We start from the raw sequence: 26943 nt of genomic DNA on the forward strand, positions 1-26943 counted from the left end.
TACTTTCTGCAAATTTATTATACACAGTATCAAACATGAAATAGTTTAAAAATAAATGCAAAATCCAACAGCTGTGACATTCAACTAGAACAGAATATTTACAGTCGCTCCATTACAGCAGCCCCTCTATCGCCACGCAACTCCTCAGGAGAAGACATTGCCCCCTGCCCCACAGACACAGTGTTTGCAAAAAGAGTAAGGGGGGAGAGGTTGAGTTGGAACGCAGCAGGTATTTCTTGTCCACAAGCAGAAAGATGGGTTGTAAGTAATACAGGCTCCAAGGGATACACTGTGTATTGCCAATAAAATCATCCTGGGATTTTGTATTCCAGACTGTAACGGACGTAAAAGCAATTTGGGATGGCTAGAAAGATAAGGCCCAATCCCATACATTCAGCTGTTACATGCAACTGACCAAGGAGACTACGTAGATTAGTCTTAATAAAAAAAACCCAGTAAAGCCTTTTTAACTATACACATTGCACTAAGTCGTAAGAAACACATGTATTTGGAAGTCCAGCCCAGCCGTATTGTGCAGGGTGATGCAGTGCTGACAAGCACCATGGATCATTCCTTTCAGATTGCATGGCAGTATTTTCTGTCACTTCTTCTAAGTGAAGAATCAATATCCATTTTTGTCAGGACTCTTCTGCAATCCAAGCCAGACAGCCATAGTCACAGAACAAAGCAGGTGGCTAGCAAGTGAAGTAGTTTACTCTGCCCTCCTCCAACAAGTATGCGTGTGTATTTAAATAACTAAATGGCCAATCATTGCTAGTATCTCAGGGATAAGTCACACATTACTCAGCAAAGCAAGGAAGAGTATTTGACTAATTACACTGTTAGAGCTCCCTCCACTTCCCAAAGGAAGAAAAGAAAAGCACATTTAGACTTGTGTTATAAACAACCAACCACAAGATTACAGCACTAGGGTGCACTGGACAGCTACAGGGACCGGTTATCAACGTAGTATTCATAATATGGGAAGCAACAAGCTGGCCAGTGAAAAGTCATCACCATATACCCAGCAAGAGGATTTCGGTTCACGCTCAAAACGAAACTTTTTCACGCACGTAAGAGCGCCAAAGCAGTAACTCCAGCCAGATATGGCAGAGGTTAACCTCCCCACCATGCACAGCTCATTGTTAAGGCAGATTCATCCTCCCAACATGATGGCTATTCTAGTCTGGCTGTTCATCTCTCACCACAGAATGCCAATTGAGTTGAAGCGTGTGCTTGTTTGGTAGAGGAGACAAAAAGATAGTGACACACAAAACTTAAATTTGTACACAGGTGGCCTGAACAACATTAGAACCCAGGACCACAGGTGGGGGTTGACTCATGCCATTTGATTTACTCAACCACCCCACCTCTATCATCAATTAATTTTTAGATGAAAAAAGCAAAAAAGTTTTGACAACATGGCCCTTTTATCCCACCAGCTGATTAGCGACTCCCAGGTTTACACTGATAAAAACTGAACTCAGTCATAAAAGGATAAAGTCCACCAGGGCTCCTCCAAAAAACATTAAGACCTTCAGTAGTTGTTTGCCCGTCTACATAACCTAAGAATCATCACTGGAACTGCACCAGTTTGAATGAAAAGGCCAATCTGTACATACGATTAATCTTTTCACTCACCACATCCAGGCACAGGCGGGGGGGGGGACGGGGGGCAGAGAAGGTTTTTTTTTCTTTTTTTTTAAAAGCAAATCTTAGTGCAGAACAAATGGGAAGGTTGGCATTTGTCCATTCCCACTTTTAAAGTCACAATTACAAAGTTGCTCTCCTGTACAGACCAAGTTCAGTCCTCTTTACACCCGAAGGAAATATTCATCCCAAACTCGTTAACAAGAAAACTAGAATGAATAGAGAAGTGCAAGTTCAACTCTAATGTTGCTAGTGTGATGTTGAACTCCACTGAAGAATCCACACACATCCATGAACACACAGCTCAGCAGCAATGCAGGAGAGAGCTACAATGCTGCTGGCCTCTCAAATGAGAAATGTAGGCTGGTGGATATAAAATGTGAGTACTCCAGGGAGCCATTAGTACGGTTCTAATGAGCACATCCACCTACATAAGCTTGCAGTTGGCAGTAAGGAAGTCAAGTACCCTACCTGCAAATGTGGCTTTGGTCCCACATTTCTCAGCAGGTTAGTGGTACTAAACAGTGCTCCAAACCAGATCAATTTTTAGAGGAGATTCCATGACTAAATTCTCCACTACAAGGACGACAAGCATTCATCTGTGAACCAGCTGAGTGGAGATCGCTGACTGTGCATTCAATATGGTACGAAGGATAGTCTGCTTGAGTAAACAAATGATGCAGTATCCTTTATTGGGCATGTTTATCAACCTAATCCACACACACACACACACACCAATCCAAATACACCTGGCCCCCTAAAAACAAAAATCACACACACTTTTTATACATCGGAAGTTATAACACACAAAAGTTACAGAGGACAATCACCAAGAATCCTTCCAGTCAAAGCCATAGTGTAGCATAACTTCCCTGCTGCCAGATGCCAGTCAATAAATCAGGGAAAGAAAAGGCCATTATATAATAAGTATAGTTGCAAAACTAAAGAAAAAAGCATAACTTTTGAACAGAAAAATAAAGTCACATTAGTGGTATAAACATACTAATGCTAGATGGTAAATGGCAGCTTTGCTTATGACTGAGGCCCATTTGTATGACCTGTCCACGATAAGCAGAAGTTGACGATGTATAGTCCGATCTATTTTCAAAAGGTATATTCTGAAATGAGCTCCTCCAAAGTAATCCTAGCTACTGCAGAAGCAGATTTACGATTTTTCCAGCAAGCCCCCAAAGTTCTGCCTCAACACAGGAAACAGTCCAAGTGTTAACAACTGAATTACTGTATAAGGCACAAGAGTCATGATGCCTGGAGAAAGAGACACCAGCCAACAAGAATCCGGGAGCTTCTGAACCCTGTAGCCCCCAAGAAAAGCGAAGAAAAAGCAGCACTTCGATTCAGTAGGTTTAAACCACCCCCCAAGTGACAGACTGTACACAAGAGATTTCTTTGAACAATGCAAATAGCATACAGATTGGTACATAGGTCCTCATCCTCTCTGGAGCTCCAGACCATAATAAACAGTGTTCAAAGAATTACACGCCACTCTGCAGGTCAACCAGAACCACGCTCAGCACCTGGTTCTGAACATGCTTTCAGCTTGTATGGTTTGGTACTTAAGGCCCAATCTACACTACAGCTACAAGTGTTAGGGGGACCAGCGGTTGTCAGTGAACCTGGTTACAACACAGTTCCATTTTAGTAGTACTGGTGAATCTTCACCCTGCCCTCTCAGAGTACATTTACCCTGCAATTAGACACCCAAGGCTGGCCAAAGTTTTAAACAGACAGGGGAGTTGGTCGATACTTCCTCACAAACACACCCTGTCCAGCAGGGTTTTCACAATGTTTCTGATCACCATTGTAGCCTGGTTTGTAACTGAGTATGGATTCAGTGCTCTTATGGCTAACGGCATTCAAAAACATTCTCAGACTCTAAGCACCAACAGCAGTAGCCCTTACCAGCCTGCCAGATCTACTCAAAACAGACCATCCTCCCTCAGCAGTATTTGCAGTATTCTTTGTATGTCCCTGTGTTTGCTGAAGGAAACGTCTTGAACACTGAACAATGTACACAGAAAGCAACTGGCAAGTCTGAAGAGCCAACCACTGATACAAATAAATAGGGCCTTTGCAGAGCAGATGTGACCACTTATGACCACTGGAATGGAACATGTGCCAAGGTTTATTTATTTTAAAAAAATGAAAACAAAAAAACAAAAACACAACTTCCCTTTCGAACTTCAATACTTCAAAAGTTGATTAGGAGCCAGGGGAGGGGAAGAGAATAAAATCCCTTCTAACACTCCTCTGAAGTCAACATTTGATATCTGGAGTTAGTTTAAGACATCTTTGGTTTTGCCTTGTCAGTCACTAATCTTGTGATAACACCCACTACATCCAGTCTTTGTTTAAAAAAAATAAAAATAAAGGCAATGGTTGCCATTGAAATAACTGAGATTTACCCATCACATCCAATTGCTCTGAGGGATTACTAAATAGAGACAGCACAAACTTCAATGCTATCCAGTACAGGAGCAATCTGCCTTGCAGGGGAGAGCAGATGCTTGCTAGGCTATTCCTAGGATTCAGCGTCCTCTAACTTCTCATTGAAATAAAGAGGCAAATATGTTCCTGCAGCTCCAATTTCTGCTAAAAGTCACACTATTCACTCCAAAAATTCTCTTATCTTTTTGACAAGCTTCTAAAGTTTTATACAAATTTTGTACAATATACCTCAATACTAGAAACAATAAAAATACCACTATGCGGACATATACAAAATACCCGTTAAGGGTAACTAAATCCCAGTCACTTTGTAACAGGATAATCAGAAAGTATTAGAGGAGCTACATATTATACAAACTGAACACTGTTGGAGAAGTTCTGGATCTCTGTTTAATGTACGATTTGCCTAAGACACCAGACAATCAATTGGGTGGGAGAGTTTTCACATGCAACACAAACCCAATACACATGTATTAAACAGCAGTGGAAACATTTTGAATGTGTGGCAGCTTGAGGATGGCATTTTCACGCCATTAGCAGCATGGAAACTGGATGGTGAGGGAGGAGGCTTTCAGTTCAGATTAGATAACTCTGACCAGCTGAGCAAGACTATCAAAACTTTCAGTAAAATGCAACGATACCTGTCTGAGAGCATCAGAAATCCATGCTGCTTGTGTACAGCTAACATCAAAAGCAAAATGCAATAGTTTGATTGAAAGGACACAAGAATTTTTGTTTAACTACATTTTTTTTCCCCCCATTGCTTCAGACTTGCTCTCAGGAAACTAAAGGAAACTATTTTTTTCGCTTTGCCAAATACTTTTTTCCCCTAAGAGTGTGAATTGCAGAGATTTTTGGTAAATTAAAAAAAAAAATTTGTAAGATTTCAAAGGCTCCGCTACCAGCAAGGTCCCATTTACTGTAAAGGGAACAAAGATGGGGGTACAGAACAGGATGGTACTGCCAACTCTTTAATGGTACTTCACTTGCTGTAGCAGAGAGGTCAGCAAAGCTCCAAATTCTTTATTAGTAAGGAATTAAACAGCACTTGACAAAACAAGGCTGGAACTCTCAAATGTAGCTAAAAACACAGCATTGGTTAAACTTTTGTCATCAGCACTACGCCCATTTCCTCCTTTGGTATCTTACAAACCTTTTAACATGCCCTTGAAGCTAACATAGCATTTTCCGTTTACTTTTTGTATTTCACACGACAGCATCTTTTTTGGCAGCACAGCTCTGGGTAAAGAAGTTCTGTTAAGTTGCAATTGCCAGTACAACACAAAATTGTAAAACCATATTTTCGTCCTCACCAACACAGCTGGTGTTTGAACCTGATAATCTGGAGGGGCACTGCTGCAGCAAAACGTAGCTATTTTAAGGGCAGGTACAATTTTAGGTCTAAATAACAATGATCTTCACTGAAAAAGTGAGAAGAAGAATAGTAGAATCAGAGCTTAGTGCCTTGTACATACTTGTAAAACTGCAGCAATAAGTGAGGCTATGTCCTGCTCCTCACAAAGTCCTGGCTCATAAGATAAACTGTGCTGCTGATGGCTTTCACTCCCATCATGCTTTTATTCTGAACAAGTTCTGTCCACTGGCCTGATTGGGACACAGTAGTGAAGGTGGCGGCATGAGCCCTGTCTTCACAAGTCTTTCATCTGAGTTTAACCACCACGGTCAAACTCCCTGCAGAACTAGGCTTACCCATGGTTTTCTAGAAAGAGGCTCACATAGCTTCTGGACTCAGTTTGTTTAGAATTTGTGGATGAGCAGAGATGCTGGGAAAAGAGCAATGGAAGGCAACAATCTAGATTTCAACCTAAAAACAGACTCAGCTTTTCACATTAAAAGCAGAATGGACAGTCAATAGTGAGAGAGAGACACCTTCAACCAACTATGCTGGTTTCCTTTGACTCCACTTAGACATCTTGAGGGTTTTGTATTTGGCTCCTACTGAAGATAGCCAGCAAAGGGTTACAGGTGATAGGCACTGAACTGTCATTGTCCAAATGAAAGAGGGTCTGTCTTTAATATAGACTGTAGAAGCTCATTTTGTTCAGCTACTTTGTATCCAGAAGTCCTGGACTCAGCTCCAGTCATGCAATATACGATTTTTCAGAATCACTGGTTGAGAGAAAGGAAATAGCCAATCTAGATGCCAAGCTGTACCCAATTTGATTCTCAAATTTAACAAATAAGATTATAAGGTAGACCTACCAATTCCATTCCACCTGCTGCCATTTTAAAGACACTGTTGATCAAATACTCAGTAGGATAAAAGTATCCTTTTTATTCCAATGGAGAAGTTGCACATACCAGTCCATTCAAGACCAAAAGGCTGTTAAAATTTAAGAGCAACCAAAGCAACACACCTGTCACTTGAATTCTCCATGACCATTGATGCGTGTGATAACATATGCTGCTGAACAAAAAAACCACAACTGTTCTATCAAGTTGACCACATTTGATAAGATCAGCATAACCCTAATGACCCCCAGGATTTCCTAGTACAGTGCTGATTTTAGGATCAACATTTCAGAGCGGATGAGCCCCCTCATTCCCCCCCCCCGCCAAAAAAAATTACTGCTAGACTGGTTACAGCCAATACAGAGTTGACTACTGTAATATACCAGTGGGTATATGGATCAGAAAGCCTATACCACTGGAATTTGCATGCCGTAAAGTCATGTCTCCTCTCCAGGCTTCCATGGCAAACTGGGTTAATTAAGCAACAGGTTTAACAAAATCTGGAAAAGTGATAATGTATGGGTTTTTTTTTTTAAAAAAGGATTAAAGTTACACTACATCATTTGCTGACTTGTTCCACCATCGATTGCTCCGTAAGTTTTACAGCATAAATAAAAACTGGAGAAAAAATAAATACATTGGCTCCTATGAAGTCAGAAGTGGTTTGGGCTGCATAGTGGAGGGGGGGGAAGGGGCGCGGAAATTTACACATTTTGAGACAAAACAGGAAGCGCCTGCAAAATAGTGTAGGAGAGAGCAAGAGTTTAAGTGTCCTCATTCATGTCCTGGCTGTCTGTCCGGGCAATTTTCCGTGGTGGTGCCGAATTCTCACCTTCTATTTCCACTTGCTCTTGATCTCTCTTCTTTGCTGCATTCTGATTGAAGCAAAGAGAAAGGTACGTCAATGAAGTCCTCCACAACATTCCACTCCAGAGACGGCTACATTTCCGTACTGAATGATACATCTTGCGTAAGTAGTTGGTAAAAGTCTTTGGGAGGGAAGATGCTGATGTAGATGAACTAGCAGAGGCATCTTCTCGTGAACACCAGAGTTCTGTCCAAAGCTGGACTATATTATGTACTGAATTGTCCTTGTAAAATGCTCTCCTGCCCCAGCAGAGCTGCTAAAGGACAATCCTTTGTTCTTAGCTTCTTTTTATTCCAAGGAGCTCAAGTGCTTTATAAACTTTAATAAGACCCTCTTTTTCTCCTGTTGCTCTGATCCAGTCTCTGAACTTCTCAAACCTCCCAACTGGCTTCCATCATCACTCTGAAGCACCTCATTATCAGCTTCAGACTGCTAACAACTCTGCTCCCATCTATGTTTCCCCTTTCAACTCCTCCTCCATCTCTATGCTTTGCCCAAACTTCTCTCAGTTGCTCCTTGTCTCTCCTTCACCCACTCCCTGCCTCCGACCTGCTTTCTTGCTGCTCTGTACCTCTGGAACAGCTTTCATGTACTCCTCCCAAACACGCACATTCTGAAGTTACATCTGCTCTGGGAAGCTTTGTGGGTATGACCATTCCTCACGGTGTGTGTCTTGTATTGTACCCACTTGTGCCTGTAGAGCACAAACTCGGAGGCAGGGTGTGTGCTAGGAACTTTTTATAACACATGTACACCTGGCATGTACTATTAAAGTGACCCTGTGAGGTCAGCAAGATGTATGATTTTACAGGTCAGTACGTGGAAATGATTCACTGGGTGCCTTTGAATGTGTCAACAGCAGAGCCAGAAAAAGAACCCAGGAGTTGTGGCTCCCACTCTCCTGTCCTATCAGTCTAATAAAAGACTATGGTCTCAAGTGTACCCCCCAAAAATCCTCATTTTACAGATGCGGAACTGAGGCACAAAGAGGCTAAGTGACTTGCCCAAGGTCATGCAGAAAGTCTGTGGCAAAAATCAAACAGACCTCCCAATTCTAAGCTACCGCCTTAGTCATTGGACCATCTTTTCTCTTTCTAGAATATGAAGAGTGAGAACAAAGTCTACCATGGATAGAAAATTTATCACAAGCACTTTCTGGTAGAATTGAGAAATCCACAGTTGGCTCAGTCTTCCACTTAATTTAGTATCTATGTATTTTCCATGACTAATTACAGGCACTGGTGGTCACACAGTAGAAGCAACCAAAACAAATTGCACTTTAAAACCAGATATGAAGTTTTAAATTTAAAAATAGTCATACCTTTTTGTCCCATTGCTGATGTAGATAACGCAAAAGTATGTTTGTCTTTTCTGTTACTATGACTGTTGAAGAAAGAAAACACACTCTGAAGGCATTTCTAAGAGATAATATTTAAAACAAACTACAGTGACCAAGACTTCATACAGGTACTGAACCTTTTAAGAAGGAGTGACAGCATCATTGTCATTTTAATTGTCTGTACAATCATTCAATAAGGATAGAGAAAAAGATGTGCAAAAGCGGATACAAAAGTTAAGCATCTGTACTCTTTTGAGCCACATAAATCTGACACAGATTTAAAAAACAATTCTGTTTTGTGCTATCAAATGAGATTGAGCACATGCCAGATTTTTTAACATTAAACACAAAATAAAAGTTCTAGTACACTTGAAGCGTCAAACATAGAAGGAGCATACTTACTTTGTTCAGATGGATATTCCCTTGTGGGAAGATATACTGACGGTCTTCTGTTCTGTAGAAGTATTAGAATCGTTACAGTGCAGAAGAAAAACAAACACACAAAATTTCCACATACAACTAAGGGCTGCTGAACGATCTCAGTCCTGACAGCAAGTTCATCTCAACTGCAATGCTATAAAATTGTGGCAATGCAGTATACCACAGTCTCACTGAACCATGCAGCTGAAAATTCTTTCACATGTAAAAAGAGGTCCATTTATCATATATGCGCCCCAGTCCCAATGTTAAACTAAGACTGTAAAAACATGGGGAGGGAATGCCACACAGCTTTGGCTCTGCTGATATTGCATTTTTCTGAAGTACATTAACTTCATGTCTGGGAAATCTCCCCTCCTAGGATTCCAATCTCAGATGAGCAGTTTTGTGGCTCATGATGATACCAGTAATAACTTATTTTAAGAAACCCAAGGCCCAGTTAGAGGCCATACGAAGCACCAGTGTCCTCTGACAGATTGAATTTAGATATAATACTCACCGATGCTTTACATACAGAGTCTGCATGAAATCTACTGAAGTTGCTTTTGTTGTAGACTGGTAATCCTTTCAAAAAATCTGCCTAAAATGACAGAAGACGGCTTTGGTTAAACAGTGAAGCAAGTAAAGAAAAAATTAGTGGATGAGCAAAAAGTTCAAGGGAGTTGCACATGTCAATAATGCTTCCTTTTTTTAAAAAAGGACATTTGGAAGTATGTTGACCGCTATGAGGTCAAATACCAAATATTCAGAACGAACACTGGTTTTCTTAAAACAAATCCTGCAGTCCTATGTGTACATCTCATCTCTATTTCCCCAACCTAAGTGAAGTATGAATCTCCAGTGAAAGGCTCTGTTGTAGCTATATCCATTTTGATGGGGAGGGCTTTTTTTTTTAAAAAAAAACAACAAAACTAGTTAAATGTAGATGTGCAGTAAGGTCTCATTTTTAAGACCAGGACGGTAAACTGGGGAAATCACTTCTTAAGAGGCATAATGACTGATTTAAAAGGGGGCAATTGTCAAGTTAATCATTTAAAGAAAATTAGTGCTCTTAAATAGGTTAGATTAAAACAAAACTTGAGCTATTTACGTTGCATACTCTTTTGTACCTCTGCTTGAACAATGAAAATAGATCGATATTTTTACTTTTAAATACAAGCAGCTTTGATTTCTTGGCTCATATGCACTAGTACAATGCTGTTACATTGGACTTGCAAAGTTTCATTAAATTAAAAAAAAAAAATCACAGCAGCATTTATTTTGGTTTCACTTTGCAAAAGTTCTGGGCCAATTTTGACTTGACTGTGTCTTTGAGTTTTACTTAGAGACAGACCTGTAACTGCGCAATGAAATACTGAATCACTGTGTACTCAGTAAAGCAAAGGGAATAAGTAGGAAAGAATTAATTTGCCCAACCTGTAGCAAGCAGCCATCTATCTAAAAGATCTCAACAGCCAAAACACATCCTTAATGCCAACACTCTGGATTTGTTATGGCCTGAAAAGTGAGGGAACCTGACAGCGGAACTATTAACCTTCCACCTAATACATCATAATTATTCTGCAAAGGGTGTTTACTCATTAAAATGAGCTGAGTTCTCAAATGAGGCAGCTACACTGAGGCAACCCCTTAGAATATATGTATATCTACGTAAACCTCTCTGATGAAACTTACCAGTGCAACTCGTGACACAATCTGCACACTAGGTGCCTACTCCAGTATAGCTACACCAGCAGATAAAATCCTCAGCACAGAAGAGGCCTAGGATACACAGTCAAACTGACAGCTGTTACTAGAGCTGCATAAACACAAAGGAGCCAGTCTCAGGAAGGCAAAAGAACTACACAGCCTCAATGGCCTAATCCTGCAGCCCTTGCACAGAGGTAACTCCTGGTGGTGTCAATGGTAATTGTGTGCAGGATCCAGCCCACAATCCGTGGTGACTTCCATGCAAAGAATCTCAAGTTCTTGAGGAGGTCTGGTTCAGTCTTCATAGCAGAGTAACACACTTGACCAACAGCAGCATTGCCTCACGAGAAGCATTCCAGCATAACAGCAGCAGTGGCCCTGAAGAGGCCCTTTACCCCCAGGGTACGTCCAGACTACCTGCCGTATTGGCGAATAGCTATCAATTTATCGGGGATCGATATATTGTATCTAGACGAGACACGATATATCGATCCCCGAACCCGCTCCCCGTCGACTCCGGAACTCCACCAGAGCAAGCACGGTAGCGGAGTCGACAGGGGAGCCATGGCCGTCAATCTCACGCCGTGAGGACGGGAGGTAAGTCGGAATAAAATACGCAGCCATATGACCCTACCGTAGCTGAAGTCGACGTATCTTACATCGACACCCTCCCCACCAATGTAGACCAGGCCCCAGTTAACCAAGCTAAACCCATATGGATGGAGGGGTGTTTGTCTTAAAAGCAATAAAGGGGTCATTATGGTAATCAACTCAGCAGTATACCAGATCCAGAACCACTCTGAAGCCTCTTCAGTCACAAAAGAAAGACTCCTGACAACAGCTGCATCTTTTAAGTAGCAGGAGCAAGGGGACAGATATCACAAGAAGCCATTAAGTACACTCTTTGGGGAAGGAATTGTCTTTTTGTGTTTGTACAGTGCTTATTAACATGGGGTTCTGATCCATGAATTGTGGGTCCTTAAAATAAGTAAGAAAGATGAGTGTATGAAAGGCCACGAAGGAAAATAACTAGCCTAAACCCCTATCTCTAAAAGCAGATTTAATGTCTGCACTGGAGTCAAGGCTAGAGGCCCCAGTCAAGGATTATGGCCCCATTATGCTAGGCACAACACATGCATGTAACAAAGAGACAGACCCTGCTCCAGAACTTACAATATAAGCTTAATATATTATCTTTTTTAGAAGCAACTCTAAAGATTAGCAAAGAAGCAGATAATTCTAATGAGCAGAATTATTCAACCCATGCCACATGCAACAAGGGGAAGATAGAGTCCTCCTGTAATGCTGCTGTTGTGGAAGGAGTTAAAAATCTCTTTTAACAGGAACAATTACTTTTCTGTTTGTAACTGTTATAGCTTATTCAAAGCAATGGGCTCTAGTCAAGACATCTCCAAAGCACTATTTATACTTTGATCTTGTTTTAAGAAAAGTTAATTACATTAAGGTTTCCAAATTTATTCCCTCCCAAGCTTGCTTTTAGGAGAAAAACAGTCCTATGATTACAGCACTGGACTTAGACTCAACCAATTGGGTCTCAGTTTCCAGTTCTGCCAGACTTTTTGTGCAACCATGAGCAAATAACGAACATCTTTTGCCCATCTGTAAAATGAGGACAATACTACTTCCTTTCTCCCATCGTTTATCTGCCTTGTCTATCTAGCGCTTGCCAGCTCTTCAGGGCAGGTTCTTGTTTCTCTGTACAACGACTAGCACAATAAAAGCATGATCTAAATTGGTCTTTATTTCTATTCCAGTAGAGCCTAAACTTGTTTTCAGTTTCTGCTGTGCGCGCCAACTGTTAGGACCCCAAGACATCACCACGTTTCTGTAGCACTCCTTGACTTTACACAAAATATATAGAACAGAACTAGAACTAGTAATTTTATTCAGGAAATGGGGGCAGAAAACTGAAAAGCTGGTCTTGGCTCCTGATGAATTCTAAAGTAAGGCTATCTACATAAAGAGTGAGACTACTGGGCCTGAAATGGGATTGTATCACACACAGCATATGTTCATAACATGGATACTTTCCCCTTCATCCACTAAAAAGCAATGTTGCTTCCCCACTGAGAACCATTATAAGTACTTAAAGATGAGGGCTAAATATTTCTCCAAGATACGAAATAAACTCCTTAGCACTGCTTTAGACAGGTTGCAAGACAGCTTAAAGCAACATTAGTTTTCAATTATTCTGTCATGCCCCCATTCACACATTATATGTTTTGACCTACTAATGTACAAATGCCATTTAAACAGTGAATCAATTATTGTAAAGAACACAGTTGGAATCCATTTTGACAGAGGGCAATAAAAACTGATCAAACATCCAAAAGAAGCAGTTCTTCCCTCCCCTCACCCCCAGAATAAGAGGGGGTGGCAAGCACCCTAGTTAATTACTATCATGGTAATGTGTTTCTAGGTGCCTACTAGATTACGTACAGCTGTCCCCACATTTAAGCATCTCAGATTATGAGTCCAAATATAGGATGAAGCCTCAAAATGACAGCCATTAAATTAATGGTATGAAAATCATGCAGGATCTTTTTTAAAGGAATAATTTCTGCAGATTTTGTTTAATTGTTCAGCTTCTCAAATTAAAAATGACAACTGCAAGACAGACACCAGACTTGTGCAGGCCAAAGAATTACACACCTGCAAACAGAAATCTAGCTAGCCATTTAACAACTACATGCAGCACCAAGATACCTTAGCTCCAGTCTAATGGGAACAAGTGAGAGCTGGAGTTTCCCTGGTTACTAGCCACCACCCTATTTTTTCCCAGGGCAGAAGTTATTTGAATAATTCAACTCCAACACCACTGGAAGTGTTTACTGGGCAACCACCATAACTGAGATATTAGCAGGAAAACAAAAGTGATTCTAAAAAAAACTGCTGACACATTCAAAGGGGGCACTTCTCTACTTCAGCTTTCTGCCTTTTTCTTCTCCTTAGGGCAAAGGGGGAAAATGCCGTGGTCAAACCAAAAGAGCTAAGGAATCTCCTGAGTCAAGAAATGAAGCAGATCCTCAAATTTGAGGCATTTCCCCATTTATTTTGGGGGAAGGTGCCACAGCAATAACCCCAGATGCAACTGTGACTATGCTGCTGCCTAGAGATTCTCTCTCTAGTTTCCCACTGCTATTGCTTTGAGGAGGGAGGCAGAGACAAGGCTGTATCTGCCTCTCCCGTGTCAGCAAGACCCCACCTCCAAGCAGTTTCCTGAGAATCAAAAATCCCATTACGGCTGGAGCCCACAGCTCTAAGCAGAGAGATGGAGAGGCCATATCTGCCCCAGCCCCTCCATCCTAAGGAGGGAACGCAGCAATCCCGCTCAGACACATCAGGCCCCGGGGGGGTGTGGGGGGGGAGATGCTGAAGATGAAGCCGGGGGTGGGGGGTGGAGAGAACCGCAGATGCAGGAGCCCCACCCCCGAGCCCAGCTACCTCAGGCTTTCGGCCTGAAGGGGGCTGCGATTCGCCCCCCCCCCCCCCCTTCCCCGCTAACCAGGCCCAGGAAGGAAACACTGAAGCCCTTTCCCTAGGGAGGGTCATATGGCTGCAAGGGAAGGCGACCAGGGGAAGCCTACGCTACTGCAGCCCCTCCCCCAGTCACGCCCCGCACCCCAAAAGTCACCCCTCTCCCCTGAACAAGCAGGCCCAGAAACTGCTGCTTGGGGAAGGGGGGGGCTGACACCCCTCCTAGGGAAATCCCATGGATGGGGGCCGTGGCTGCCCCCCCCGAAGGTGCTGGCCCTGGGGGGCGTTGCAGGGGGGCGAAGGCTCTGCCCTTGAGGCGAGGCCCATGGCTGCTGGGGGGCTCCCCTCACACCCCCTCCCCTCAGGGCGCCTGCCCCACAGCCCAGCCGGCGGGCGGGGGGGGGGGTGTCCGTGGCGGCCCCACCCCAGGGGAGCCTGGCCCCACTCAGGCCGGGGGCGGGGCCCTCTCCCGGGGGTCCCCATGGCTACTGAGGCTGCAGCCCCAGCACCCCGCCTCCCCCACCCGCCATTTTGTATCGGGGGCGGAGGGGGGGGGCATAAGCCACCTACCATCTTCCCCGCCGCTGCCTCAGCCGCACGGCAACTTCTAAAAGCCCACTCCTCAGCCTAACTTGCCTCCTTGCCCGGACCGCCCCTCAGCCCGGATCCGCACGCTCCCATTGGGTGGTTCTGCCCAAGACTGCAGGCCTATTGGCCACCGGACCTGTCCCTCAAAGCTGCCAAGAAAATAGCCATTTGGCTTGAGGCAGGAAATGCCCGCCCTGGCCCCTAAGGCTCGCGGGAGGAAGAGGAAAGGACCCGGATGTGGGGCCGGCCGCGCTGCTTCATGGGAGCTGTAGTCCCAGTAACAAACACCTGGCTTCCCACTTCCCATGAAGGAGGCCATTGGCTGCTGCCAGGATCAATACAGTAATAATTTATGGTTAGTTCTTTGCAAACAAGTATTTAATAATGAATAATATATATGCAACAACACATGATAATCAATTATTAATAAGCATCAGTATTCAAGTCATAATTAGTCAATTATATGTTACTAATTATAATGAATTAACCTATCAGTAATGGCTTATAACCACCACCATTTGATCAAACAACCATAGATTCCAAATAGTAAACAATAACCAATATTTCATAATCAAAATCACTAACATTAAGTCATTGATTATCAAGCACTCATAATTAAGAACTCAATTAATTAATAAAGCTCTGATCGTGCAAGCTGCTGTGCCTGGGCAAACACCTGTATCCACAAAGTGTCCCATTAAGGGGTGCAGAGGTCTGCCTGGGTGAAGCAGCTTGCAACATTGGGGCAAAAGTCTAGAATATTTAATCTTTTAGAATGAGTCAAAAATTAATTATCTCCGAGTTATTTGGATAACACTCAAAATGTGTTGGGCACATTGCAATACAGACATGTAATAAGATAGGTCCCTGCACCAACGACCTTGAAGGCTGAACAGAGAAAGGATTAACAAAAGACACAAGGTACATCAGAGGGAGGGATATACAACAGTTCAGTGCTACTTGATCTGATTGTCAGATCTGACCCTAAATCAAGACTGTTAAGGTCAAAAATCAGTATTAAATCAGTAATCAAAAATAAGCTATTTCATAGGTGTTCTCCACTCGCTGTAGCAATTACAGCTGACAGGATCATCTGGTCAATCTCCAGTGCTAAATTCCTGGTGGCCTGGTGTACATTTGTTGCCACTAACAATGCCATTGAGGGAAGTGATTCACCATCACTACCTTCCATGTGGGCCAAGGGGACATCTTCATACCCATTCCACAGGAACTGGTGCCATTAGCTGGGGGAATGACCCATATTTGACAAATGAGGAAGCATCCCGCAAAGGGGCTAACATGAAAAAAACCAATGCAAACAACATTTTCGGGTTAATTTTGAAAATGAGGAGCAATGAACTGAGACAAAGACCTCCTGAGAACCTGTCCCATATCCTAGGAGTTGCCACAGCAAAGGTCAATTTAAGATACAATAGCTAAACTCCTAAAAAGCAGCTTGACATCAGACGAAAAACAAAATATGAAGAACAGATGCTGCCACCCCACTCATATAAAACTTTGGCTTAGGCTAAATGGGACATTAGACTGAACACTGGGGAAAGTTCCTAAGGATGAGTATTCAATTAGGCTGTGAGAAATTACTCCTGAAAGAGTGGAAGCTTCCTAAACAGAGGCATTTAAAACAGTTGCCAAACCCCAGGCAAATAAACTGTGGGAAACAATCCTGCATTGGCCACTGATCTGATAGTGTTAGTATCTTCCACCTCTAATTTCTCCACATTCCATGCAAAAGATCCATAAAAAAAAAGACGACAGAAGATATGTTATAAAAACTGTTGCCTCTTACTAACGCCTTTTTCCATCCTTTCTCTGGCTGAGTTGGCAGGTGTTTTGCTGGACTTCTTTCAACTGGACTTTGCTTTCTGCATATAGAATCATAGAATACCAGGGTTGGAAGGGACCTCAGGAGGTCAATATTACATGGGTTATAAACACAGTTGGAATTACGCTCTGTAGGAGTCCCTTCATTTCAAGGAAGTGCACCAGGGCCTTTTAAGATAGGCACTGTGGTGTCTGCACACTGTCCTGAGATCAAGGAGCTACTGAGTTCTGATTCCAGCTGTGGTCTTAGATAAGTGACTTTTCAGCAGTGCTGCAGACCTGAATCTCCCATTAAATGGAAGCTGTGGTTGCTCAGCCCTTTCTTAAATTCAGCCTGTGCCTTAGTTTCCTCTTCTGACAAATAGGGAGAATGATCTCTCTCTGCCACTGGGGGTTGTGAGGCTTAAATAATTAGCACAGTACTTTGAGATCCTTGCACAAAAAAATTAGTATTGGGCCCTAGCAGGCATTTTTGACATCACAAGGCTCCGAAAAATCATGTACAGTTGGCAGTCTTTGCTTAAGAGTCCCAAGTCATTCCCAATCATCCAGCTTCCTTCATCCTGTTTCTCTTTCATTATTAACGTATGCTTGAAATGCAATAAACAGAGGCTGTTATCAGGGGAAAGGGAAAGCAACATAATCCTTCTATTTATAAGTTGCACCCTGCCTACATGCCTCTGGAGAGGAGCACAACCTTTCATAAAACGGTATGTTGTGCTCCTTGAACAGGTCCCAAATGACCAAGGTCCCTCCCCACAAAAAACTCGCTCGCCCCAGCCAGCCATCTCAGTAGCTACAGAATTGATATGGTACCAACCATTGTACTAGCTAGTAATCCTCTCAGGGATCATGCCAAACTGATTGTTTATCATAGGCAGAGGGGTTGTCAGATGTTTGGGGTGTTGAATTATTAGTTCTGCTCTTAGGTTCCCCTACAGCTGACTCCAGAGCACAACTGACCACTTTCCTCCTATTGGATCCCATTTTTCAAATTGAGGGCTCTGGAAATTACCATGACTGGTGCTCCTGGAGACTTCTACATATGATTCCTCCAGCCGCTAGGGAGTCTGGGAAAGGAAGTTATATTGTTGAACTTCTTCTGGAAGAAGATGACGTGCGTGAGAGCTGTGTCAGACAGGCCCCAACTCCTGGCCCCACATGCTGTCCCAAAGAGGTTCAGGCTCCTCTCCACTTTCAAGTATCAAGGCCAACATTTTTAACAGTCATCTTGAAAGGTTTATAAAATCAGCTCAAGAGATCTCAAGCTCAGTCCCTGATGAGTAAGGAACCTATAATGGGCACTTTGTAGCTCCAGGCCTTCCTGTATTGATTGTTAATCTAGCTAGATTCACTTTGTGGTAGAAAATCTTAATCTCTGGAATTTCCTGAATATCATGAACATGAATCTCACCTTTACTGCTGCATTAGTGGTAGTTTTTGCATCTAATTTCCCCTCAAGTAAGCCATGCATACTTGTCACACTGCATTAAACTTGGAGAGGGAAATTAAAACTTGTCAGCTTTACAGTCTGTCTTATGCTTGCATTTGCAACAGCTTAGAGGAATGTTTACATAGTTTCTTAAAATCAAAAATTGTTTTAATTAAGATACCATGGGGACATTTCTATTCAATGTCAATTTTTTTTAAATTGAACAAAACCTGCATTTTGATCCACGTATTTAGAGAATCCTGAAAATAGACTGTAGATTCTGTTCTTAAAAGCTTTCACAGCCTCACACTCAGTGTGAAATTTATCCCAGTACAGAAGGTCTTTGCAAAGCCTATGCTCCAAGGAGTGTTAAACTGAGGGACTAAGGGGAAAACTTAGGCAATGCAGAGGGGCCTTGCATGGGCTCTTGGGCACAGATGTGAATTTCACCCCCACACAGCAGCAAACTAAGCCAAAGTTTGCTAAGTGAGGTGTTGGGGCACTTTTCAGGTGCCATTAAGAAGCTGGGCATTGGAATCTTTACCCAATTACAAAAGGAATTCTTGCTAACAGAGCAATAGGAAAACAAAACCAACATGTACTGCTGCTGTAGTTTATAACAGGACTGCAGCTCCACCACTAGGTTCAGATCCTGCAATTAAGTCTGCACAAGTAGATTCTGTGGCTGCCTGGACTTTCTGCAACGGAACTCTTCATGGGCACATATTCCTTTGCAAGATTTGGCCCTAAACTGACAGAAAAAAGAACCCTACCCCATGCTTGCTTTAGGCTCCAGTCATGCAAGGTGCTCATTTTCTTCAAACGGCTCTGAGGGCACTCAGCACATTGCATGATAGGGTCCTTAGTGAGTAACACAGGGAGAGGGGAGTGCAGTCAACAGCATACTGTTCGCTGGGTACATTGGGGAGTGGTCACAGACCTTGTCTTGTGGTTAACGCTAATTGCACATCCACAGATTGAAAACTCATCCCTTAAGGCTTCTAGAGCAAGAAGACAGTGTGCCTGCTACTCCCACAAGAAAAAAAGAGAAATAAAACAGTTTTTTTCCTCCTATAGCTTTGCATTAACAAACTTAATGCAGGAAGCTTGATATGATTTTTTTTTATTATTTTGTAATTACGCCTCATGGATGCACAATTTTTACCTTAGAACTACTCCCACCAGTTGTAATAATTTTGCCATTAAAAATAATTAGCCATCAAGTGAAGCCAGTGGAAAAGAAAAGCAGCATCCCACATCTGTCAAAGTAGCACTCAATAATTCTTCACCACATGTTATAACATGATGGGAATAGTCAGTCGCTCATGGGTGTTACATAGAGAAGAAGGCTGGTTCACTCTAAAGGTCTGAGCTGTGGATGATTATTCAGGCTTGACTGAAACATTTCATGCTCAACAGATCCTGCAGCTACAACACTCAGTGGCTCAGTGATTTCCTGCATTTCAGCATGCGTCGGAGGATCACCTCGATCCCACTGGGAGTTCTAATACGCTTGATCCAGCCATGGGTCCGCTTGCGCTTGAGGTTCTTTGGCTGATATTCATTCCCGCGTGCCTTGGTGCGTATTTGTTGAAGGCTCCATGGTGACAGGTGTCTAGGGATGCTTTGGAAGATGCCTGCAGATCTGAAGGACAGGCTGGTGCTTGGAGGCTGCCCCAAAGCATCTGAGAGGATGGAAATTGTCCTGGGCTGTGAGGGGGAGGCTGTAACGTGCTGCAGCAGGAAGAATCTTGGTAGAGTGAAAAAACAATAGAAAGAGGTTAACAGGAAGTAAGACAATGACCTACAGAGTTTGGAATCTAAGCACCATGTGTAAAACACAGTACGGTGGGCTGTTTGGAACTTCATTCTAAAAATGCAATTTTGGAGGTATAACTGGTTAAATAAGGGCCTCTGATAATTCACTCGAGCCAAACATAGTGAAGAGAGATGCTGGCCCTGCTTCGGCAACAGTTTTGCCAAGGGTACCACACTCTCCTGCCCCCCCACTGCGGTCATCCATCGCTCTCTTGGCTCTGCCAGTGCAGGGACACACAGCACCCCTCTGATCAGATAGTCATCACTGCTTCTGACCTCCCATCCGCCCCATCTGCAGCCAGCCCCCCCCTCCTGCCCTCAGCTTCCACTCGCCCCATTTCCAGTCCCCCTTCCTCTGCCCTGACCCCCCCCCTCACCTCCTATCTCCCCTCCTGAGTCCCCCTTTTTCTGCCCTGCCTCCCTCACCCCATTTCCAGGCCCTGTTCTCCTGCCCCATTTCCAGTCCCCCTTTGTCAGCCTCCCCTCCCGGCCTGCCCCCCCCTCACGCACTCAGCCCCCCTGGGGTGGGGGGGTCTCCGGCAGCCGCGCGTTACCTGCCCCCGGGACGCAGAGGCCAGAGGCGGCCCAGGCGGCCTGTGAAGAAAGCCATCATCCCCCCGCAACAACGCCCGGGCCTATTGGCTCCCGCCGCCGGGCCTATCGCAACCCACGGCCACGCGGGGCTGGGGCCACGCAAGGGCTTCTGGGACATATAGTCCTCGGTGTCACGCCGAGGCCGCAAGGGCTTCTGGGGTTTGTAGTTCTCCGTGCCAAGCCGAGGCGCTCCGCGGGGTGTGCTGAGCCCCAGGCCCTGGCCGGCTGGCCCGGTGTTCCCGCCTTGCCCTGTTTCCTCAGCCCCCCGCCCCTCCCCACACGGGCTGGGGGTCGCCATGGAAACGGGCCCCGCCCCCTGCCCTGAAGGAGGGTGGCCTGTGGGTTAAAGCCTGGGAGCCCGGATTCCTGGGTTCTGTCCCAGCTATGGGGAGGGAGTGGGGTCTAGTGGTTAGAGTGGAGAGACTGGGAGCCCGGACTCCTGGGTTCTGTCCCAGCTATGGGGAGGGAGTGGGGTCTAGTGGTTAGAGTGGAGGGACTGGGAGCCAGGACTCCTGGGCTCTCCCCCTGGCTGTGGGGTCTAGTGGGTTAGAGCAGGGGAGTCAGTACTCTTGGGTTCTCCCCTGTAATAGTTAGAGATGCGGGAGGCTAGGAATTGCCACAAGCTCCGTGCAGGTACAGGAGGCTGTCCACATAGAATTACTTGCAAGATAGTGGTCTTAGTCTGGTTAAAGTGGGAGTTTCCTGGAGAGGGTGGGGATAACCACCCCAAAACATCTCTCCAGTTCCTGCCAAAGAATCCTGCATGAAATTTCATTTGCACCTGGGGCACACAGCAACAGGAGAGGGCACAACCTTTTATGGAGCCAAAGGCCCAGTATGAACCAGTGGTGCAAGGTGCAGCTACAGAAATCCCAATCTGCCTTTAAATGGTGCACTAAAGGCCAGATTTAACCCTGGTGCAACTCTCATTGGGTTCAGTGGGGTTGATCAGCTTACAGAAGTGCTGGATTTGGCCCTGTGTGGTGAAGTGAATTACTGCAATTTGCTGTTCACCTCTGGAGCCCTGAGTTTAGACCTGCCAGAGGTTCAAGTCATGAGATATCAATGGGCCTGATCCTTCTGCCTTCATTGATCTCAATATGGGGATGCTTAGAATCTCTGAAAAATCAGGCCAATGGTCTCACATAAACAAGGATGAAGACTATTGTTAGTAAGTCACCTTTGAAAAGCCAGATCTCATTCAAAGTTGTTTATTGCATAGGGTGAAGGCAGTGAGTGAAAACGAAGTGGTTGACGTTTTGTGTCTTATAACACAAGAGTTTGGTGCCTGGAAAGGATCTGAATTAAGCATCAGCTAAGCAAAGCTTCTGTATGTGATACCTTAACCACAGCATGGGATGTTCCCCGCTACCCCACGGGGTAAGTAGCTCCTCATCTGCCATATTACACACTGTGCAATAATAATATTTCATAGAATCCCTTATCCATGTACGATGCCTTCGTGCAGTGGCATTGAAGGGTGAAGTTTTTTTAAAAAGCCTATGGGAGTTAGGCACCCATCTCCCATTTAATTTCAATAGTGGTGGGGTGCCTGATGCACTTACACATCTTACCCAAAGCAGGTTGCGAACAATGAATTGAGCCTTCCAATCCCCGTTCCCTCCTGTCAGGTAGGTGTGTCTCCATTTTTCAGACAGGGGGATTGAAGCACAGAGAGGAGATTTACCTAAGGCTGTGCAGAGTCAATGGCAGAGCTGAGAAAAGATGCCATTCCCCTACTTTAACCCCTGGACCACACATGCACCTACAGCAAGGAATAGTAGAACTTAGGAGTCCTGACTCCCAGCCTTCCCTGTTCTAACTACTAGATACAACTGACTTTAAATAATAATTTGCATTTATATGATCTCTTCCGTTGTTCTTATCACGTCTCTCTCTGTCCCTGTTCCTCATCCCTCAGAAAAGGAGATAGAAGCACAGAACTGATGTTCATAAACAAGGAACTGTCCTGCAGTTCCCTGGCTGTCTGGCACCCTAGTGTATCCGACGTCACCACAACACACAGGGCTGTGGGCTCTTTGCCATGATGGATTATTAAAAAACTTTTAATACATTTTCTGTCAAAATTATTTTGCTGGCAACAGTTCTGGGCTGTTTCTTTGCTTCTGTTAGCTCTAGGATTGAAGCACCAATTTGAGAGGCACAGGGTTGTGCAGTGGAAGTGACACAAAAGTGCACAGGCTTGGTGCTCGTTATGTCTGCAGGAGATGCTTTGCCCTTTTCCTCATTGCTAGGCCTCTTAGGGTTATCACTTAATTGTGCACTCACTATATATATGCCTGGAATAGTGCTTTCATTCCCTGGTCCTGTTATTGGAATAACTGGAGCTGTCCAAAGAACAAAGAGAATTGGAGATGAATATTGTCTTGTACTTAGAGGAGGGAATGGGAGTCAGGACTCCTGGATGCTATTCCTGCCTCCATTGCAGAGCTGCTCTATGATATTAGCTAAGTCACTTAAAAAAACCCAACTCTGTGCCTGGAATGATATCACAACTTCCCCAGGGGAGTTATGAGGTTGGATGTTTGTAAAGCAGCTGTTCTTGGGCCAGTTACTCTATCCAACAGGTTTTCTGACTCGTGATTTCCCCAGATGAAACTATTTGGTGAATTATTGCAGGAATTAAAACTACAGCAGATTATCCAATGTAGGTACACTGTATGCTGATCTGGAGTATGTCATATACACTGTTTTTTACTTTCACTTAGTAACTCAAATTTTTAGTAACAAAAAAGGGATTATTTGAAAGACTCCCTGTTTTCATGGCTCTTCCTTCAAGTTAATGGGAACCAGCAGCAGCAGAGTTGTTAGAGCTCTCTCTCTCTCTGGACTTGATCCTGCACTATTCAGGTCAGTGGGGAAAGGATCAGGCCCTGTTCCTATTTAGCTCTGGCTGCCCAGGAAAGGGGGTAATTTAATAATAACATGGGGAAGTCAGAAAAATGACAATTTCAGACTTGCATCTACTTGCTTCACAAATCTATCTCCTGTGTGTATCAGTCATATCTGCTGATATTAGCAACGTGTTACCAACACCTATGATACACTTTATCTGGATCAGAATTACTAGGTTTGCAGCACTGGTAATTAGAAAAAGCATTGTTTTACTTGTAAACTAAGCACATTTGATCTGAAGTCCTTGAGACAAAATAAATCATTAACTTCATTTGGAAAATGTAATTCACGGCAAGCCGTGGATCCATAGGTGGAGAAGAAATTGTTTCCATGCTACTGATTACTGGATGGAAAAATAATCAGTTCCACACTTTCAGTTACTTTATATCACAGGTAATTGATTATTCATTATTGCTCTTTGATTTTGGATGCCTTAAATGTCATGTCCATATAAGAAAAACGTTTCTATAGCCATAGTGAACACCATGATAATATACTAAGTGTAGTACAAACTGGTGGGGGAACCAGCTAGCAGATATAAAGGGCCAGCATCTTCCCCCCCACTCTCCAAAATCTAATCCAGACACTCCCTTTAAAATAATAATACTTTACAAACAATGTCCTCAAGGCACCTTATAAACAGAATTAATTCTCCAATCATTCCTGTATAGGTGAATATAATTATCCTAATTTTACAGAGCAGGGAAACTGAGGCACAAAAAGGCCAAGTGACTCACCCAAGGTCACACAATGAGTCGGCGCAGTCAGGAGTAGAACCCAGGAATCCTGGCTCCCGGTTGCCTGGTCTGACCATTAAAGAAAAGGCCTTGTTTTCAGAACATTCCTTTCCACTGGTGAAGGCAGAGATAGCTGGCTTGTCAGAAGAGTTTGCATTTTGTATATTACCAACCTCAGGCATTCAAAACAAATGAGTCAGCCCCCCTCCATCCCCCAAACTCATAGGATTAAAAAAAATAATTGTAGGGTCTTTTTATTTGCTTTTAGTGTCATATTCCTCAGGGGGTCATGTTTTCAAACTTTTCTGCACAAACAATGAGGGCCAGAAATTTACTTTTGTTTTGACATGAAAGCTGAGATTCTCACGTAATCATGTGAATCCAAGAGCTACCGCTTTACAAAAAGCACCAAATATTTGCGATGAAATTGTGAGAGTTGGCAACGCTCATAAAACCATATGAATGAATTGGAACAATCTTGGCAGTAATGTGTTTTCAGGAGATTAACTGCCAAATTGTCACAAACAGCCAGATTCCTTAGAGTTGTGTCAAGAGACACTGCCCTCATGCAATTGAAAAAAAGGTGCTGGCTCCCAGCTTCAGCACTGGCAACAGGACTAGTGCACTTTCCACCCCCATGCCAGGCCTTGCCCCTTTTTCTCTCCCAAGCTCTCCGTAGGCTGTAAGTTGGGCGATTGTTTGCTTCAATTGGTAAGATTTCCTGTCTGTCATCGTGAAACTCCTCCTCGGTGGGAGGGATTTAGGGGGCTTCTCTATGGCTACAGAATACAAGGGCAAATAGCTCCCCAAAATCCCCCAGAGCCAGGCTATGGTGTTTCCCCCTCCACTGTGGCTCATGGAAAGAAGATGGGAGGAGAGATTCCATTTTAAAGCAGATGATTTTAGCTGAAGGGAAGGCTCCATCCTTCTTACTGCACATGCAAACAAACAAACAAAAATGTAATCAGAGCAGCTCACAAGCTGAGCATCCTGCCAGCGCTAGCTCCTTGCACTGGCGGCTGCTGACTTTGGCTTTTCTCCTTCCCCCCTTTTTGCTTTCTTCAAGATTAATCCTTTTATTTGCAATCTCAACCGCTGACAATTCTTGTCAATAAATGAGGTGAGCATGATGTTCCGTCTCTCTCTATTTGTACAGGGGCCTGAATGTACAGCTGGAATTTGGGTCAGGCACAGGGGAAAGGAGGAGGGAGGTATTCTGCACGGGGAGCAAAATGGCCAAAAGACCCACTCGGAAGCTTAAGATCAAAGGGGATTTGAGAGGCGTTAAATCGGATCGCAGGAAAATAGGGGAAGGCAGTAGTTGTCCGAGTGATGCCAGGTTGTTTGCACATAAATAGCTGTATTATCCATGCATGCTTAAGCAGGGAAAAAAGCTACCCACCAGCAAAACTTAGGTGCATGCATCTCCTGTTGTGATGCAATTGCAGTACATTATCTTTGGCTCTGAGCAAGGCCCCACTGTTGCTGTGCGTTGCAGATCTGCTTGGATTTTTGGTTTGGGAAAGAGGCAGAGGGGGCATCTTAGTGTATTGATTTGGACTTGTTTGGGGTTTTTTTATCCTTCCTCCTCCAACTGGTTCGCTACTTTCTGTCGTTCAGGGCTGTGGCATTTGCTGCTTCAGGAATTGCAGCTGGGTTATTTTGCGGCTGTGCATTTTGTGTGTGTGGGGGGAGGGAGCAATGGGAAAGGGTGAAACATCAGGATATCTCTGAAAGGGATGAGGGGGTGAACTGACCACTAAATCCAGGAAGGGTCAGATACAGGTTGTTTCGTTGTGCATTGCATGATCTTTTGTGTTTCTCAAGGTCTGATTTCCTAGGGAGAGAGACTTGTGTGGCAGCTAGCTAGCCATGGCTCCCAACCTGCCTGGCATGTTACAGAGGTTTTTATTTTTGTGTGATGCCATTTCTCTTCTGAACATAATTTATCTGCATTGTCATTCTGTGGGGCCCAAAGCAAAGTCCTGTCACTGACTATGGGACTTCCCCCCCCCCCACACACACACCCACTTTTTGCAAGGATGCCGCATATTTTAATTGCATCCCTGTGCAAGAGGGCTGGAACAATTTGTATAGTGGGGGTGCTGAGAGCCATTGAACCAAACTGTAAACCCTGTATATAATGGAATCCACTACAAGCCAGGGGGTGCAGCAGCCCCCCTAGTTCCAGCACCTATGTCCCTGTGTATGCTGAGAATTTCACCTTTCAGGGCTTGGTGGGAGCTGCAAGCTGATCTGAATCTCTTGGGATCCCATTTCTATTGCTTGCAAAATCCTCCCAAATACTTCCCAGGATCCTAATAAACCAGCTAGTGATACAATCGGCATACAACAGGGGTTCTCAAACTGGGGGTCGCAAGGTTATTATCTGGGGAGTTGCGAGCTGTCAGCCTCCACCCCAAACCCCACTTTGCCTCCAGCATTTCTAATGGTGTGAAATATATTTTAAAGTGTTTTTAATTTATGACAGGGATCACACTCAGAGGCTTGCTATGTGAAAGGGGTCACCAGGACAAAAGTTTGAGAACCACTAGTATACAAGAAGCCAGGCACAATGTAAAAAAACATAGGTGATAGCCTCCCCGATACAAAATGTTTGCTCCCTCCCCAGTGGGAACATTGCTTAAAAGGCACTGTGATGGCTCACTAAAAATTAGTGGTGCAAACGATTATCTCCTGTGTGCTCATTAGAGATCCCGGTTTAATTGTCATTACATTTGAATGTTTTCTCTGTACCTCAGTTTTTTCCACCTGTGGGGGTGGGGCAGGAAGAGGGTGTGAGGGGAGGGAGAAT

The 26943-nt window shown here is 44.0% G+C and overlaps 3 protein-coding genes across 12 annotated transcripts in view; 1 reads left to right on the plus strand and 2 right to left on the minus strand.

Moving 5' to 3' along the window:
* On the minus strand, positions 1 to 15007 carry DDA1 (DET1 and DDB1 associated 1). 3 transcript variants are annotated; one of them, XM_039515978.1, is made up of 6 exons: positions 14838 to 15007; positions 9514 to 9594; positions 8979 to 9030; positions 8559 to 8620; positions 7202 to 7244; positions 1 to 649 (listed from the first exon to the last, which is right to left on the minus strand). In XM_039515978.1, the coding sequence occupies exons 1-6, from the start codon at positions 14880 to 14882 to the stop codon at positions 639 to 641; spliced, it is 294 nt and encodes a 97-aa protein (XP_039371912.1). In that variant the 5' UTR covers positions 14883 to 15007; the 3' UTR covers positions 1 to 638. The 3 variants fall into 3 exon arrangements, with proteins under 3 accessions (XP_039371912.1, XP_039371910.1, XP_039371911.1); XM_039515976.1 differs by having other exon boundaries at positions 1 to 7244; positions 14838 to 14995; XM_039515977.1 differs by having other exon boundaries at positions 1 to 7244; positions 14772 to 14902.
* On the minus strand, positions 1 to 20625 carry MRPL34 (mitochondrial ribosomal protein L34). Of its 2 annotated transcripts, XR_005591501.1 has the most exons (7): positions 20436 to 20625; positions 19229 to 19813; positions 9514 to 9594; positions 8979 to 9030; positions 8559 to 8620; positions 7202 to 7244; positions 1 to 649 (listed from the first exon to the last, which is right to left on the minus strand). XR_005591501.1 is itself a non-coding variant. In XM_039515975.1 (2 exons), exons 1-2 carry the CDS (start codon positions 20591 to 20593, stop codon positions 19501 to 19503), a joined length of 471 nt encoding a protein of 156 aa, XP_039371909.1. In that variant the 5' UTR covers positions 20594 to 20625; the 3' UTR covers positions 19170 to 19500. The 2 variants fall into 2 exon arrangements, 1 of the variants encoding a protein (XP_039371909.1); XM_039515975.1 differs by lacking the exons at positions 1 to 649; positions 7202 to 7244; positions 8559 to 8620; positions 8979 to 9030; positions 9514 to 9594 and having other exon boundaries at positions 19170 to 19813.
* ABHD8 (abhydrolase domain containing 8) overlaps positions 19923 to 26943 on the plus strand; it is a 26914-nt gene continuing 19893 nt past the window's right edge. The window contains exons 1-2 of one of the 7 annotated variants that reach the window (XM_039515970.1): positions 19923 to 19953; positions 21698 to 21855. In XM_039515970.1, the coding sequence (XP_039371904.1) occupies positions 21834 to 21855 (22 nt within the window). In that variant the 5' untranslated portion in view covers positions 19923 to 19953; positions 21698 to 21833. The other 6 variants (XM_039515966.1, XM_039515968.1, XM_039515967.1 and 3 more) reach the window with 6 other exon arrangements.

The sequence above is a fragment of the Mauremys reevesii genome, linkage group 26 (genome assembly GCF_016161935.1).
Source record: "Mauremys reevesii isolate NIE-2019 linkage group 26, ASM1616193v1, whole genome shotgun sequence".
Classification (NCBI taxonomy): Eukaryota; Metazoa; Chordata; order Testudines; family Geoemydidae; genus Mauremys; species Mauremys reevesii.

Bases quoted from the DNA above. Each gene is read 5' to 3' on its own strand.
- DDA1 (XM_039515976.1), bottom strand. From the start codon at position 14,882: ATGGGAGCGTGCGGATCCGGGCTGAGGGGCGGTCCGGGCAAGGAG. The intron at 8,621-8,978 runs GTAAGTATGCTC...TTTCTTCAACAG, and splicing joins GGAATATCCATCTGAACAAA to TCATAGTAACAGAAAAGACA. The intron at 7,245-8,558 runs GTATGACTATTT...TGCTTCAATCAG, and splicing joins ATCAGCAATGGGACAAAAAG to AATGCAGCAAAGAAGAGAGA.
- MRPL34 (XM_039515975.1), bottom strand. From the start codon at position 20,593: ATGTCCCAGAAGCCCTTGCGTGGCCCCAGCCCCGCGTGGCCGTGGGTT. The intron at 19,814-20,435 runs GTAACGCGCGGC...CACTCTACCAAG, and splicing joins CCTCTGCGTCCCGGGGGCAG to ATTCTTCCTGCTGCAGCACG.